This window comes from Lagenorhynchus albirostris, chromosome 20 (genome assembly GCF_949774975.1).
Source record: "Lagenorhynchus albirostris chromosome 20, mLagAlb1.1, whole genome shotgun sequence".
NCBI lineage: Eukaryota > Metazoa > Chordata > Mammalia > Artiodactyla > Delphinidae > Lagenorhynchus > Lagenorhynchus albirostris.
The window spans coordinates 46,627,567-46,643,058 of record NC_083114.1 but is presented as its reverse complement, the minus strand read 5'-3'; the positions used below and the strand labels follow the sequence as shown (position 1 = coordinate 46,643,058).

At 40.5% G+C, this 15,492-nt stretch overlaps 1 protein-coding gene across 2 annotated transcripts in view; it reads left to right on the top strand.

Moving 5' to 3' along the window:
- Nucleotides 1–2,787, top strand: part of PITPNC1 (phosphatidylinositol transfer protein cytoplasmic 1) — a 254,541-nt gene extending 251,754 nt beyond the window's left edge. The window contains exon 8 of one of the 2 annotated variants that reach the window (XM_060133718.1): nucleotides 153–2,787. In XM_060133718.1, coding sequence (XP_059989701.1) covers nucleotides 153–469 — 317 coding nt within the window. In that variant the 3' untranslated portion in view covers nucleotides 470–2,787. The remainder of the gene's footprint in view (nucleotides 1–152) is intronic. The other variant, XM_060133719.1, reaches the window with a different exon arrangement.
- Nucleotides 2,788–15,492: the final 12,705 nt, after the last annotated feature.

Sequence of the window (15,492 nt, the reverse complement as noted above, 5' to 3'; positions counted from 1 at the left end):
ATTTCGATGATAATTTGGGTTTATAATCTGGAGAGATCCCCTTATCATAGAGTTCTGATGGGTCCTTTAAAAACAGGCAGAGAGATGAATCCATTTGCATCTCTTCTAAATACCTGCTCATTTTTTTCTTCTTTCTGTTTTTTTCCTTTAAGACATGACAATGGATGAAGTCCGAGAATTTGAACGAGCCACTCAGGAAGCCACCAACAAGAAAATTGGCGTTTTCCCCCCTGCCGTTTCTATCTCCAGCATTCCCCTGCTGCCGTCCTCAGTCCGCAGCGCCCCTTCCAGCGCTCCATCCACTCCTCTCTCCACAGATGCGCCAGAATTTCTGTCGGTTCCCAAAGATCGGCCCCGGAAAAAGTCTGCCCCAGAAACTCTCACGCTTCCAGACCCTGAGAAAAAAGCCACCCTGAATTTACCTGGCATACATTCTTCAGATAAGCCATGTCGGCCTAAAGCAGAGTAACTTCATAAGAATATTTCATGGGGTTTTATATTTTCGGTTTGGGGTCTTGTTTTTTTTTGTTTGTTGTTTTTTTTTTAATAATCTGGTATAGAAAAAGACTGCTTTGTCACTCAAACATGTCACTTTGATCTTTTGAGTGTGCAGGTAGTTAAGTAATTTCACGTATGATCCCTTAAGTATGCCACACAGCGCCATATTAGACGTAAGACGTAAGACTTGCAAAGGACAGAAGGGATCTTCTGTAGCCACAGCTGGATGCCGGGGAGGAAGCCTTGTTTATTGGGCATTTGATGAGGTTGGCATGGACTTCAAGGGTAAATAAATGAAAACTTTGCACCACTGTGTTACAAGGTGTAGTGAAATAGTGAAGTCAGTTTCCTCCCATCAAACCTGAAATTCTCGAAAATATTCTCAGGCATAATATACCTAATTGTTAAATTTTGAACTGCTCCTTACCAATACTTGAATACCAGTAGTTACTGAGATTCCTATTTGCGTTAGTCTGACTCAGGATTTGGGGCCTAATTAACTCTTTAAATTTTTTGGAAATTTTAATTATCAACATGTAGAGGCTCCAAGTGCAATTAACAGTAACTTATTTATACCTTTCACACAATTTAATAAAGATTCCACTTGTTTCTGTCTTTTAATAACTTTCCCCTTCGTGCCCTTGTGGCCTCAGAAATCTTTTAAGAATTACATGGATGAATGTGACCATAACTGTCTGATTTGGGGATGGTTTGGTTTAGGAACCAAGAGGCCCAGGTGAGGCAAACGTCTTTTTTTTTCTACAGGTACCAACGAACCTTGACCTATCACCTTCCGTCATCCTTTAAGATTCTCAGAATTTGCAATTAATTGAGTAGAATTCATTGACTCTTTACCCACTCAAAGAAGTTCAAGGATAGAGTAAACTACCTGGACTTTAACACTGTCAGAGTTGTCTCCCATCCCCTTCCTCATTTTACTCTTAATAACATCTAGACCTCCCTGAACGGATTGCCCATCACTAGACCTTAGAAAAGATTGTCATTCTCTTGCTCCTTACTTGAAATCCAAATATTGGGAATGTCACAAAAGTCGAGTGAATACAGTCGAGTGGGAGGAGAAAATGAGCAGAATGGCTGACTCCTATCTGTAGAGTAACAAGGAAAAGTGATAAAAGATGCCCCTCTGTCTAGCTTTCTTTTCTGAGAGTATTGGTAATGCAAGATTAGACTCAAGGTTGATGGGAGACAAGATCACTCACCAAAGTGGCAGAGAGAGAACTCTCCTTTGATCTAAAGAGAAGACTGCCACCTTCGCACCTCACTGCCTTTAAACACAGAAAGAAGAGCAAACAGAATCTGGCATTTCCTTTTGTCCTCCAAGAGAGGAAGAGAACAAGGTAATTGGGCAACTCCAAGGCCCCAGCTAGCCTTCCTGACCATAACCTCCAACCTCAGGAAAGGGACCTTCCCCAAACACAGATTCCAAAGGACACTACATAGACCAAGGAGGGTATCCTCCTCCTCTTACACAGCCTCTCAGCCAGTGGACCCTGCCTGCTTCTCTCTCTCAGAGCACAGCACTCTGCCTAGTGTCCTTCCAGTTAACAGACTCTCCCAAGGTGCAGGTGCTGGCCCCATGAGCCCAGCACCAAGTGTTCTAAGTCATATGTCAGATTGTCAAGATCATTTCTTTATCTATAGGTTGACATTTAGCTTAATAAATAAATAAACCCAGAACTCAAAGGGAACCCATTGCAAATAGCTTAGATCAACAGTGCATCTCTTCCCTAAGAATGATAGCACCATAGTAAGACACCGCCTTTGCATGGTATGGTAGCATGATTTTTGCTTGTGGGAAAACTCAATCTTTTATCAAGACCCCTTGGACTTCTCAGTGGCTCTCTTTCGACACAGTAGCACTTAACAAGAATGTTTCCCTTTGGAAGTAAAATTCTCCTTTCAGAAGACAGTGACATGGTGTGTATATTTGCTTACCATTTGCAAGCTGAAATCAGGATGGGGTGGGATCGTGATTTTTGCATGGAATGAATTTATTTTGTGCGTGCTGTTCACACATCTAGACCTAGTTTTTCTGTTGATGCCATTGCTAATTTTCCATTTTTGTAAAGTAGCTTCTGCTATCCAGGTCAGCAATTCTATATGCTTTAGAAAGCTAATTTCTGGTTTCCTACTGTGAGTTTTCTTTCTCTTATAGCCAGTACAATACCACAGACATTACTTGCAAAACTACCACTGATAGTGTAATTCTTAGCCAACAAATATGTGTGCTCTTAAAGTATGTTCAGTTTTTCTGTCTACATGGGGTTTGTGTGCATTTTAATGGGGGGGGGAGACGGGTGCAGATATTCCTTTAGCTGCTTTGAATATTTAGTCCAGTCATCACAGGGCATAAATGACTTCAGTATTTTATTTGTCTTGATTGTCAAGTGTCATTTCACAGTCTCCATACATGAATTTGTTTATTGTGGGGTACAAGCCTGCGATGAATGTGTATATAGAACATTATTAATTCCTATAAGGCTGGAAACTAAGTGGCTGCATGATGGAAATTTAGAAGAAAAGAAAAGCAGAAACTTGAATTCATTAAGCATGTTTAGGGGAAGAATAGAATCTTAACTCAGTGCCTCTGTCTGCAATGTGGAAACCTTCAACCGTGTTCACCAAAATTGTACTATACCTGTATATATATAAATATAGTGAATCCGACACCACCAGTTTTAAGTCTCTGGTAGCCAAATTAAAATAAATAATCCACAGAATAACACGTATGTTCACCCGATCTTTGTCTCTCATGTTAGTGGAGACCATCAAAATGACCATAGATTTCATTACTTTGAATGGACTTCAAATTACGAAATGCCCTTGTGCTTTTCGTTGGCCATAGTACAGCACTGTTGCTTTAGCTGTGCTTTCCCAGGATAAGAAGCCCTTGGTGTTTTTACTGCATAAACTTTGTCAGAAGTCAGCTCTGAAGACCATTTCATTTTCCTACTTTTGGGCTGGAATAAGACAAAGCAAAGAGGAAGCATAATGACAAAGGAGTCCGTGACATTTTTGTTACTACATGATAACCAAAACAGTATGAGTTCACTGGTGAACGAATTTATAAACCCTTCTGTTTTGGTCTTGCATTTGTGTGAGGGACAATGGCTTTAAGTTATTTGGAGGTATTTATTAGCCATGTTTTTGGTTGTGAAAATAAATCTCTAAATAGCACAATTGTGTGTGTCTAATGTAGACACTCAAAAAACACAAAAAGACCCCCAAAAGTTATGTGGTTTTCTTCCAAGACACTGTAATAAACAGTGACCTAAGAGAATAGATTCTGACACTACTCAAGAAATCATTTTTCCATGAAAATTTCAAGGCTAATGGATTTATGCGTATTTTAAAATTCTACTCGCCTTAGCATCTTTTCAATGGCTCAGAGACGACACGTCACTGGCTGGCATAGGTCAACAACAATTTTACTTTTCAGAGGGGCCAGAGAATAATTTACTCCACGTGTAATGCGTACTCAGATAATCCAATGGGAAAGATTGTTTAAATAGTTTTAGTCCCTTTCTGATCATCTGATTCAGTAGGCTGGGTGACGATATGCCATCTAAGCCATAATTCTTGAAATTAAAAAAAAAAACAGTGACTGCACTTGATCATAAATCATTTAAAACTATTCTTTCCTGCTGAAACCGAGTGTTACACAAGAGCATGGCAATGGCATACAGAGGCAACACATACCAGATTCTTCTGTGTTCTACCTTCAAAACAATCTGTTTCATTTGAAATGTAAGTGTTTAAGCTTTTTAGGAGTTAGTGCAATAAGAGAATGTGAATATGTTGAGACCTTTCCAGATGCTGTTATTGTTATTTTGTCGTTAAGTTAACAGATGCCTTAGGGTAAGCCTCTCAATGTTTTTGCTTAAAATCGAAAGCCTGTCTGTTGAATTGCAAGTCTCCCTTCAGTTTGTGTGTGTCACCAAGGAGAGGTTCTTTGAGTTGATGTTATACCTGTGCCACTTGTATGTAGCTTCAAGTGTAATTTTTAGCGTTTACATTTCGAGCTGAGATCTTGATTAAATGAGTCAATATACCACTGCCACAGCTGAGGGACCAAGTTTTGGGCTGCACAGTGTTATAGACAGCAAGCAAAGCAAACAAAATTGATCCTCACACACGCCATCCTCCTGTGTCATTTTATGGCTGTTTTGTGGTTTTTTTCCCAGTTATTTATTATTGATAATAACTTACTTTTTCTTACATTCTGTTGTAAATAAAGTACAAAGCAATCTTCTTTCCAAGTGTAGCTTCCTCTCTGTCTTTCTCAGATCTTCCCAAGGGAATGTTAACTATTGGGAACTTGGGGGTTGATGGGAAAGAAGCTATCAAGGGAGAAAGAACAAGCCAAAGGCCGGAACTTAGACCCAGTTCTAGGGGACTTGTGTGCAAAGAAGCCTGGTCTGCTAATAGGCGTATGGTGTCTTCAGGGCTGGGCCCTTGGTAAGAAATGCCTGGGTGCCAGCTCTAACTCTCCAGCCAAAAAATACCCAAAGTGAATATAACCCGGTGGGATACACATGCAGACTCATCCATCCACCCATCAGGTGCTTGGTTACCCCTCATCAAATGTGAGGCAAGAGTCTTGAGTGGTAACCAAGGTAAAGCATCCCCCAGGGAATCTGTAGGAACACCACCTTAGGGGGGACACCAGATCCTCTCCACCGCAGGGCAAGCCAGGTAAGCTGCGCTGAAATGGCTCTGACCTGACGGTGGTTTCTCCATCTCAAGTAGCTCTTGTTGTTCACAAAAGCGTCCTCTGGGGACGGGAGGAGGAGCACAGAAATGCTTTAGCACCCATCTTTCAATAGTCTCCTCGGAGCTTAAGCAGAGACACACCTCTCCCTCCTATTCAATCCTGTAACGCGTGTCAGTATCCATATTATTATTCTTTTTATTGAAGTACAGTTGATTTACAATGTTGTGTTACTTTCTGCTGTACAGCAAAGTGATTCAGTTATACATATGTACATTCTTTTTCATATTCTTTTCCCTTATGGTTTATCACAGGATACTGAACATAGTTCCCTGTGCTATGCAATATGACTTTGTTGTTTATCCATTCTATATATAATAGTTTGCATCTGCTAATCCCCAACTCCCAATCCTCCCTCCCCCACCCCCCATCCCCCTTGGCAACCACAAGTCTATTCTCTATGTCTGTGAGTCTGTTTCTGATTTGTAGATACGTGCATTTGTATTATTTTTTAGATTCCACATATAAGTGATATCATACAGTATTTGTCTTTCTCTGTCCGACTTACTTAGTATGATCAACTCTAGGCCCATCCATGTTGCTGCAAATGGCATTATTTCATTCTTTCTGATGGCCGAGTAATATTCTGTTGTATATATGTACCACATCTTCTTTATCCATTCCTCTGTCGATGGACATTTAGGTTGCTTCCATGTCTTGGCTGTTGTGAATAGTGCTGCTGTGAACATAGGGGTGCGTGTATCTTTTCGAATTAGAGTTTTGTCCAGGTATATGCCGAGGAGCATCCACACTGTGTGCCTTAATCTCTGATTGCGCCAGGCCACAGCTTCCTCTGACAGTGCACCATAACACACTGAAGATGGTCGCCAGATTACGTACACTAATTCAGTTAATCAAAACGTGCTTGAGTTCCGAGCTGCAAATTCACCATTACCACTCCTGCCCTGCCATTTTTAAAAATATTTATTTATTCATTTATGGCTGCATTGGGTCTTCGTTGCTGTGGCGCAGGCTTCAGCAGTTGTGGCACGTGTACCTTTTCATTTGTTCTTCAAAACACACGAACTTCCCACACGTAGTTGCTGGCTGAAAGCGAACTCGGTACAGCCAGGCTGGCTGTTTCTTCCTGGGGCCAAACTATATAGGTTGCCTGATGTTAAATGTATAGATATTTATCACGTCACCAGTTTCCCTGTACAGCTTTTAATCATGATGTTATCTCATTTGAGTGTTACTCTTAGATTTCTGCACACCCACGTTCTTTTCTAAAACTTCCTGTTTCCTTCACTATATTCACTTGGGATTTTTTGCCTCCAGCTTCCAACTGTACCTTGGCCTCTCAGGTTTAAGATCAATCATGTATCGTTTCTCCTAGCCCTGCTCTGAAATATCCCTAAATGAAAATGTTAGTCTCAAGCCTGAAGCTTTGATGGCTTTGGAACAACAATCAACCTATGTGTACGTGTACATTCATGTGCATGTGCGTGCATGTGTGCATGTGTGTGTGTGTGTGTGTGTGTGGTGTGTGTGTGTGAGCCTGTAACTTGTGTGGCTGATCCAGACAAGCCCTGTTTACAAGTTTATTATATTGACTTTCTCTGCTTAATTTTTAGCCCTCTAGTATTCCACACCTCCATAAATTCTCCCTTTTCTACAGCATCTAATCTAGTAGGATATCTCATTCAAGTCCAAACATTTAACTACTTCTCCTTCACTTGGGAAAATTGGAAATGGCCTGGAACTAACTTTGCCTTAATATTCTTGCCCGGTCCCAGCATGGAGGACTTGAGCTAATAAGTAGCCAAAGAAACTGGATATGGCCTCAGGTCCTTCTGAATCCAGCCATTCGGTACAGCAACATTAAACAGCTGAATTAAACACCTGGAATTTAGGGGATAATTATGTTTAACTAGAAGTACCAGCTGTCTTCACTAAAGGCAGACACTAAGGACTGGGAATCATCATTTCCCCCTCCTTTAACTTATAGAAAGGAGATTTGGCCGTCTGTTACTCAAGGGTGTTTGAGGGCAGACAAATCTGGACCTTTGTGATTTTTTTTAAAAAATTGTATTCCAAAACAACTTTCCTGCTCCCAAGGGATTCTGCATGCATGCAAGATGCTGACAGTTTACTGCTCTTTAGCAACACTTGGGACTCACTCTGTGATCTTCAGCACACAAGTGATTATATTCAGAGCAGTCCAAAGATAGCTTGCTGCTCTCCATGTGCAGTCTGCTGTTAAAGACAGTCATCAGTATTAACGTGTGCTATACCTCTTCCCAGAACACAACTTGGAAATTTAGAAACATGTCTACGAGTTTGAATTTTCCCACTCTTAGGGTTATTGCATTTCTTTGCATCTTGTTAAAATCTATTATACGGACCCAAGATCGTGAATTTTCTTTTCACCTTCATTAAGTACTTTGGAATTTGCTCTTTCTTCTGCGGAAGGTAACTCATAGATGCATACCTTTCTACAAAACATTTCAAGGATCTTGAATTATTTTATATACACCTTTACGTTTGGTACATAACATGGCCATCATTTTCATAGCTGTGTAATATTCCATTGGGTTGGAAATCTATCATTTACTTAAACATTGCTTTAGTATTTGGCATATAGGTTATTTTCTGGATTTTGTTATCATATATAGGGTTGTTAGGAACATCTTTGTAATATAGTTTATGTCTTTTTTTAAGATTTTTTTGATGTGGACCATTTTTTAAAGTCTTTATTGAATTTGTTACAATGTTGCTTCTGTTTTATGTTTTGGTTTTCTGGCCACATGGCATGTGGGATCTTAGCTCCCCGACCAGGGATCAAACTCGCACCCCCTGCATTGGAAGGCAATGTCTTAACCACTGGACCACCAGGGAAGTCCCTATGTCTTCTTTCTAATTATTTGTTTTGGATAAATTCCCAGAAATTGAATTACTAGGTCAAAGGGTATAAATATATATATATATATATTTTTTATATATATAAATTTATTTATTTTTGGCTTCATTAGGTCTTAGTTGCTGTGCTCAGGTTTTCTTTTTAGTTGCAGTGAGCAGGGGCTACTCTTCGTTGCGGTGCGCAGGCCTCTCATTAAGGTGGAAAGGATATAAATATTTTTATGACTTTGAGTGTTTACTGACAATATCTCTTCCATAGAAAATTGTACCAATTTACAATTCCACTGAGAGTGTATGAATAAGAACATTTGTCTTTTTTTTTTTTTTTTGCGGTACGCGGGACTCTCACTGTTGTGGCCTCTCCCGTTGCAGAGCACAGGCTCCGGACGCGCAGGCTCAGCGGCCATGGCTCACAGGCCCAGCTGCTCCGCGGCTTGTGGGATCTTCCCGGACCGGGGCACGAACCTGTGTCCCCTGCATCGGCAGGCGGACTCTCAACCACTGCGCCACCAGGGAAGCCCCTAGAACATTTGTCTTTTTAAACAAGTATTTGTAGTTTTAAAAGTTCACTGTTCTCAAGTTATTAAGCAATGGCTAGCATCCACTTCCCACGTTAAGTCCTTTGTTTGTTTAATGTCTTAATATTCTCTTTTGGGGTGTTCATATGATGAAGGGCAAGTCTAGACAAAGAAGTTCTCTGATTTATTTAAATGTTCCATGCCTTCCCTAGCTTAGAAATGTTGACTGGCTACTACAGAAAGAAAAGCATAAGGAATTGCATCTTATTGAATAAACAAACATCAATTTTTTAAATTTAATTTTTATTTTATGTAGGGGTATAGTTGATTTACAATGTTGTGTTAGTTTCAGGTGTACAGCAAAGTGGTTCAGTTATACATATGCATATATCCATTCTTTTTCAGGTTCTTTTCCCGTACAGGTTATTACAGAACATTAAGTAGAGTTCCCTATGCTATACAGTAGGTCCTTGTTGATTATCTATTTTACATATTCTAGTGTGTATATGTTAATCCCAACCTCCTAATTTATCCCTCCTCACAGCCTTTCCCCTTTGGTAACCATAAGTTTGTTTCCAGAGTCTGTTTCTGAACAAATATCAATTTTAAGTGATTTTGTTTTCAAGCTTTCATTGATAACAAACATTTAATGCATTTTTACTTGAGTATTTCCTGAAAACTACCATATATGTGCCAACAAGTTTTGTTTGGTTGGTTTTTTTGCTTGTTTTTTTTAACCAAGAGAGAATCAAAGTAAAAACTCAAGAATTTTAGTTTAGAATCAGTGATTTCCTGGTTCTAATAGAACCTTGGTAAGAACAGAGCAGAGTCCTTTCAAAGTCTTTCCATTTAACTTCTTGGAAAGAATGCGATGATGGATTGCACACATGCTCCGAAAAAGGAAGGTAACAGTCTGTGTGTCATCCCCTCCTGAGCCACATGAGAGTCATTCCTGGGGAATAGAGAATTTTTCTCAGGGAGAATGGCCGTTTCTCACTCATAATAAGGACAAGGTATCAGATTTACCTGCAAGTTAGTTCAGAATCTGACTGCAGTCTTTACTTTTTTGTTGTCAGTGTTGTGTGTGTGTGTTTAATATTTATTTATTTTATTTATTTTTTTGGCTGTGTCGGGTCTTAGTTGCAGCATGCGGGATCTTCATTGAGGCATGTGAGATCTCTCACTGTGGCACGGGCTTCTCTCTAGTTGTGGCGTGCGGATTTTCTCTCTCTAATTGTGGCACGCAGGGTCCAGAGCTCGTGGGCTCTGTAGTTGAGGCACGTGGGCTCAGTAGTTGTGGAGAGCGGGCTTAGTTGCCCCGCAGTGTGTGGGATCTTATTTCCCCGACCAGGGATCAAACCTGCGTCCCCTGCATTGGAAGGCAGATTCTTTACCACTGGACCACCAGGGAAGTCCCAGTTTGTGTGCTGATGTCAACTTTCTATTTTGAAATAATTATAGCTGCAAAGGAAGTTACAAAGAAATGTACATGGATGTCCTATACACCCTTAACCCAGCCTCCCCCAATGATAACAGCTTGTATAACTACCATACAATATCACAACCAAGAAACTGACATGGGTACAATCCATAAAGCTTATTCAGATTTCACCAGTTTTACATGCACCCATTTGTGTGTGTGCAAGTGTATATGTGTTTGGTTCTATGCAATTTTATCACCTGTTTAGCTTCATGTAACTACTGCCACATTCAATACACGGAACTATTCTATCACTGCAGAACTCTCGAATACTGTCCCTTTATAGCCAAGCCCCCTCACCCCACCCCCCTCACCTTGCCCCACAAAACCTTTACTTTTAAAAACAAACAAAGGGCTTCCCTGTTGGCACAGTGGTTAAGAACCCGTCTGCCAGTGCAGGGGTACACGGGTTCGAGCCCTGGTCTGAGAAGATCCCACATGCTGCAGAGCAACTAAGCCCATGTGCCACAACTACTGACTACTAAAGCCCGCGCGCCTAGAGCCTGTGCTCCACAACAAGAGAAGCCACTGCAATGAGAAGCCTGAGCACCACAACGAAGAGTAGCCCCCGCTCGCCTCAACTAAAGAAAGCCCGCGTGCAGTGACGAAGATCCAACACAGCCAAAAATAAATTAAATAAATAAATTTATTAAATAAATAAAAACAAAGAAAATATATCATTGAGGCCGTATCCGTTTTTCTTTCTACTAAAACATACTACAGCTCTCAAACACTTTTTTTTTGGCTATTTTTAAATTGCAGTAAAATATACAAAGCATAAAATTTACCATTTTAACTGTAAGTGTACAATTCAGTGGCATTAAGTATATTCACAATGCTGTGCAATCATCACCACTCATTTCCATAACTTTTTCATCATCCCAAACAGAAACTACCCAATAAACAATAACTCCCTATCCTTCCCTCCCTCTAGCCCCCAATAGCCTCTGTTCTACTTTCTGTCTCTATAAATTTGCCTGTTATGGATATTTTCTATAAATGGAGTCATACAATATTTGTCCTTGTGTATCTAGCTTATGTCACTTTGCATAATGTTTTCAAGTTTCGTTCATTTTATAGCCTGTATCAAACATTTTAAAGGATTGTTTTGTGGGGGAAAAATATCTGATAAGCCGGTAAACATACTTTCCTGTGTATTGCATTTTTTAACAGAAGTGTTCTAAAGCTGTGTGATGTTGGCAAATCACTTCATCTTTCTGAGCGTTCATTTCTTCAAGTGTAACAGTAAGTGGCATATTTTATATCTTAATGGCAGGTATGTAAAAATAAGATTGCCACTTGGTAGCAGAAGCTGCTGCTGAAGAATCATGAGAAGAAGAGAGGGTACAGGCAAATTCAGACAAAAGCTCCATGATAAAGAGCAGGTAGGGACTTCCCTGGTGGTGCAGTGGTTAAGAATCCACCTGCCAATGCAGGAGACACGGGTTCAAGCCCTAGTCCAGGAAGATCCCACATGCCGTGGAGCAACTAAGCCCACGCTCAACAACTACTGAAGCCCGTGTGCCTAGAGCCTGTGTACCGCAACTACTGAGCCCGTGCACCACAACCACTGAGCCCATGTGCTGCAGCTACTGAAGCCTGCGCACAAAGAGCCTGTGCTCCACAACAAAAGCCATCGCAATGAGAAGCCCATGCACTGCAAGGAAGACCCAATGCAGCCAAAAATAAATAAATAAATAAAATTTAAGAACTTAAAAAAAGAAAGAGCAGGTAGCTCATGAGGAAGAGAGGATGGCTGCTCCCTAGAGCTCCATCATTATGTGAAGCTCCTTTCATTTTGAGTCTATTTTGAGTGAGTCTCTTCCTTTCAACCACACGAGGTAGCTAAAAGCAGTTGGGAAGTAGGTTGAAATGTCATTTCTAGAAAAAAGTTTTCCAAAGGAAACATACGTAAGAAGTGCAAATTTGTATTCCTTTTCTAGGACTTAAACAAACATTAATAACACCTCAAGTAAAACGAATGGTGTTTCAAGAATAAGGTGAAAGACGTTTCTGCTCGAAAAGAATGGTACAGATGAATCCAGACATGCAAAACCTGCTTCGTTTCCATGCATGCAAGTTGTAAAATAATTATGTTTTACTCCAGTAAAGAGAATTAAATGAGGGTGCTTCGATTTTTAAAACAACAACAACAAACTGATTAATTCAGTTTATCTGGTGGGTCAATAGTGTGTTATATTCAGATTCTTTTGAGAAATATGATGTTATTGTCAGAATATAAAGATGTCAAAAAGTTCCCTTTTTTCTGATATGCTAGGTCTAATTTACATCTAGATGAAAAAGCTTCTTAGCATAATAAGATACCCTCCCCAACCTGATGAATAGCTTTTGAATCAGATCTGATTAATACACAGAAAAGTTTAAGAGAAAGGCCAAAACTTTGTTAATTTGTTTTGCTAAGTAATACCAGCACCTCAGCTGAAACTCTTCATTGATTCCTTTTAAATAAATTTAAACCAAATGTACCCAAAGAAGCATCCATAGCTTGAACATTAGCCACTTCAAATCTGGATCCAAATATGAATCAGTTATTTTCATTGTTTTGGGTGAGTTCCTTTCCTTCCCCTCCTCACTGCATCTTCCTTGATTCTTCAAGTGAAAACCAAGGAAAGGTGGATTAAAAAGTAGAATACCTCAAAATCTTCCGAGGGGACAATCTGAGAGTCTTTCTTCTCAGAGGGGCCGTTGGAACCTATAAAGGGGACCCCTAAGATGTCACGTGGTATTCTCTTCCCTCCTATTTGGAGGTATTTGCTATTTTACTTTCCTCTAAAAGGTGGTCTCCAGCTCAAACATCTGGGTTATTCAAAATGGCTGTACACATAATGGCTCTCTAACCCTAGTCCCAGCCTCCGTAATGCCTGCCACTGGGTCTCCAAGACCTTCCCTCAAATCCACCACCCCATCACCTACCCCCACTGAGACAATGGAAGCCACCACCCTTGTCTAGATTCTAGCAGATAAAGATGTCTTTCTGGGACTTCCCTGGTGGCCCAGTGGTTGGGAGTCTGCCTGCCAATGCAGGGGACATGGGTTCGAGCCCTGGTCCGGGAGGATCCCACATGCTGTGGAGCAACTAAGCCCATGTGCCACAACTACTGAGCCTGTGCTCTAGAGCCTGAGAGCCACAACTACTGAGCCCACGTGCCAAAAAAAAAAAAAGAAAGAAAGAAAAGATGTCTTTCTGACATCCCAAACTCTAGAAAACATTTTGCTATTGAACCATGCTCTCTGGGGTTTTGAATGCTAACATAAAGGTGATACTCATGGTCCTTCAGCTGCACTGAGGTTTGCCTGGTTTCCCTAAAGAGCGTGAGGAAATTTGGACTGAGTTCAAAACAACTGACTCTCAAACTAGCTTTGGGAACATAGCTCTTCTAGAGTTTGGGGATTCCTTGTGTGTGTGCATATTTTTAATAACACTTATAGATACTAATTAAATGTAATTCAGGGAAGAAGTCATCTGTTTTTTGAGATAATGAATTTAATTTTACTGGAATTAAATCTAATTTAGCTCCATAAAAAATAATTTATTGATACGAAAACTACATAAACTGCAAAATTCTAAGCATAAGTGGCCACTCTATTTCCAAACATTAAACTTTAGATGAGAAAAAAAACTAGGTATAGCTAACATTTGCCATGAAGACAGCCCCCAAAAAAAATGTTTAGCAGAAAAGTGGAAATGTTTGTGTCAAAAGCACCAACCCTCTTGCTCCTTTCCTACTGACTTCATTACTAAGACAAAACATAAGCAATTTATAAATCTGTATTTATACAAAAAAAGGTAATCAACTAAAAGTTTAGGCTAAGAATAGAATGAAATTATTTTGGAGGGCTGGTTGAGAAGGAGGGGCTTAGTTGCATTGCTTGTCTTTAATCCATACACACCCTCATACTGACTCATGGGACATGGGAGTGGTGGGAAACAGTTCCCAGAGAGCTGAACAGGGGCCTAGCCCAGACCCACTTGACCTTTCCCTTAGCAGCAATTCCACAAATAAGCCCATCAGTACCCCACCCTCAGGCTGCCCCATTTGCCAGACCAAATAGAGTTTAGGGGTAGAAAGAGTTTAATCAGCCTCAAACCTCTTCTTTAGCCCCATCCCCAAAACACTGAGAAAAACTATTAAGTTACCCTCCTCCTAGGCTGACCTGGGTGCTTTATCTTCAGCCTGCATCCCCTCCTGGCCCTCCTTGTGAACTGGGTCACAGGGCCAATCTCTGCTTTGGTCCTCATTCCTCATTCTGGTCCTGATATAGTTTATTCTATAATCTAGTACAGTCTTTCATCCTTTTTTTCTTTTTCCTTTCCTTCCTTCCTTCCTTTTTTCCTTTCATGGTGCCTGTTATGTAGCAGACACTAGGAGAGCACAGGGGACAGAGAAGTGAGCAAAAATAAATCTGGTCTCTCACCTTATTGTTTAATGGAAAAGATATATAATACTTACATAATCACACAAATAAATGTGTAACTGCTACTTGATACAGGGTCAGTGAAGGAAAGTTACATCATACTAGGAGAGCATAGAACACAAGGAAAAGAGGGCTATTCAGTGGAGACTGAGATGTGAAAAGTATGCGGCAGTTAGTTGATTTAGGAGAAGCTAAAAGCATTCCCAGCAAAGGAAATAGCATGTACAAAGGCCCTGAGGTGGGAGAGGGCATAGCCTATTCCAAAACAATATAGCTTGAGTCAGGAAACAAGGGATATTTGATGAGAGATGAGGCAGGAAAGAGTAATAGGGGTCAGATCTTGCAAAGCCCTCGTGGAAAAGGTTGCCAGATTTACCAAATAAAAATACAGGATGGGGACTTCCTTGGTGGTCCAGTGGTTAAGACTGCATTTCCACTGCAGGGGGCGTGTGTTCGATCCCTGTTCGGGGAACTAAGATCCTGAGTACCGCATGGCATGGCCAAAAAAACAGGATGCCAGGTTGAATTTAATTTCGGATATGCAATGAATAATTGCATAGGATATATTTATACTAAACAATTATGTGTTATCTGAAATTCAGATTCAACTGGGCATCCTGTGTTTTGTTTGTCAGCCCTACTTGTGGGTCAGGTAAGGATTTGATCTTGTTCATCCTGAGACCAAGGTATTAAAGTATTTTAAGCAGAGGTGGCATAATCTGATTAGAACTCTAAATAGATCATACTGGCTACAGATTGGAAGGGGGCAAGTGGAGAAGCAGGGAGACGGAGAAGCAATTACAGTGGCCAAGTAAGAGGGGCTTGAACTTGAGGGGTGGCAGTAGAGAAGGAGAGAGGTGAGCCACTGGAGCGAATTTTAAAAGATAAAATCAACAGCACTTGGGATC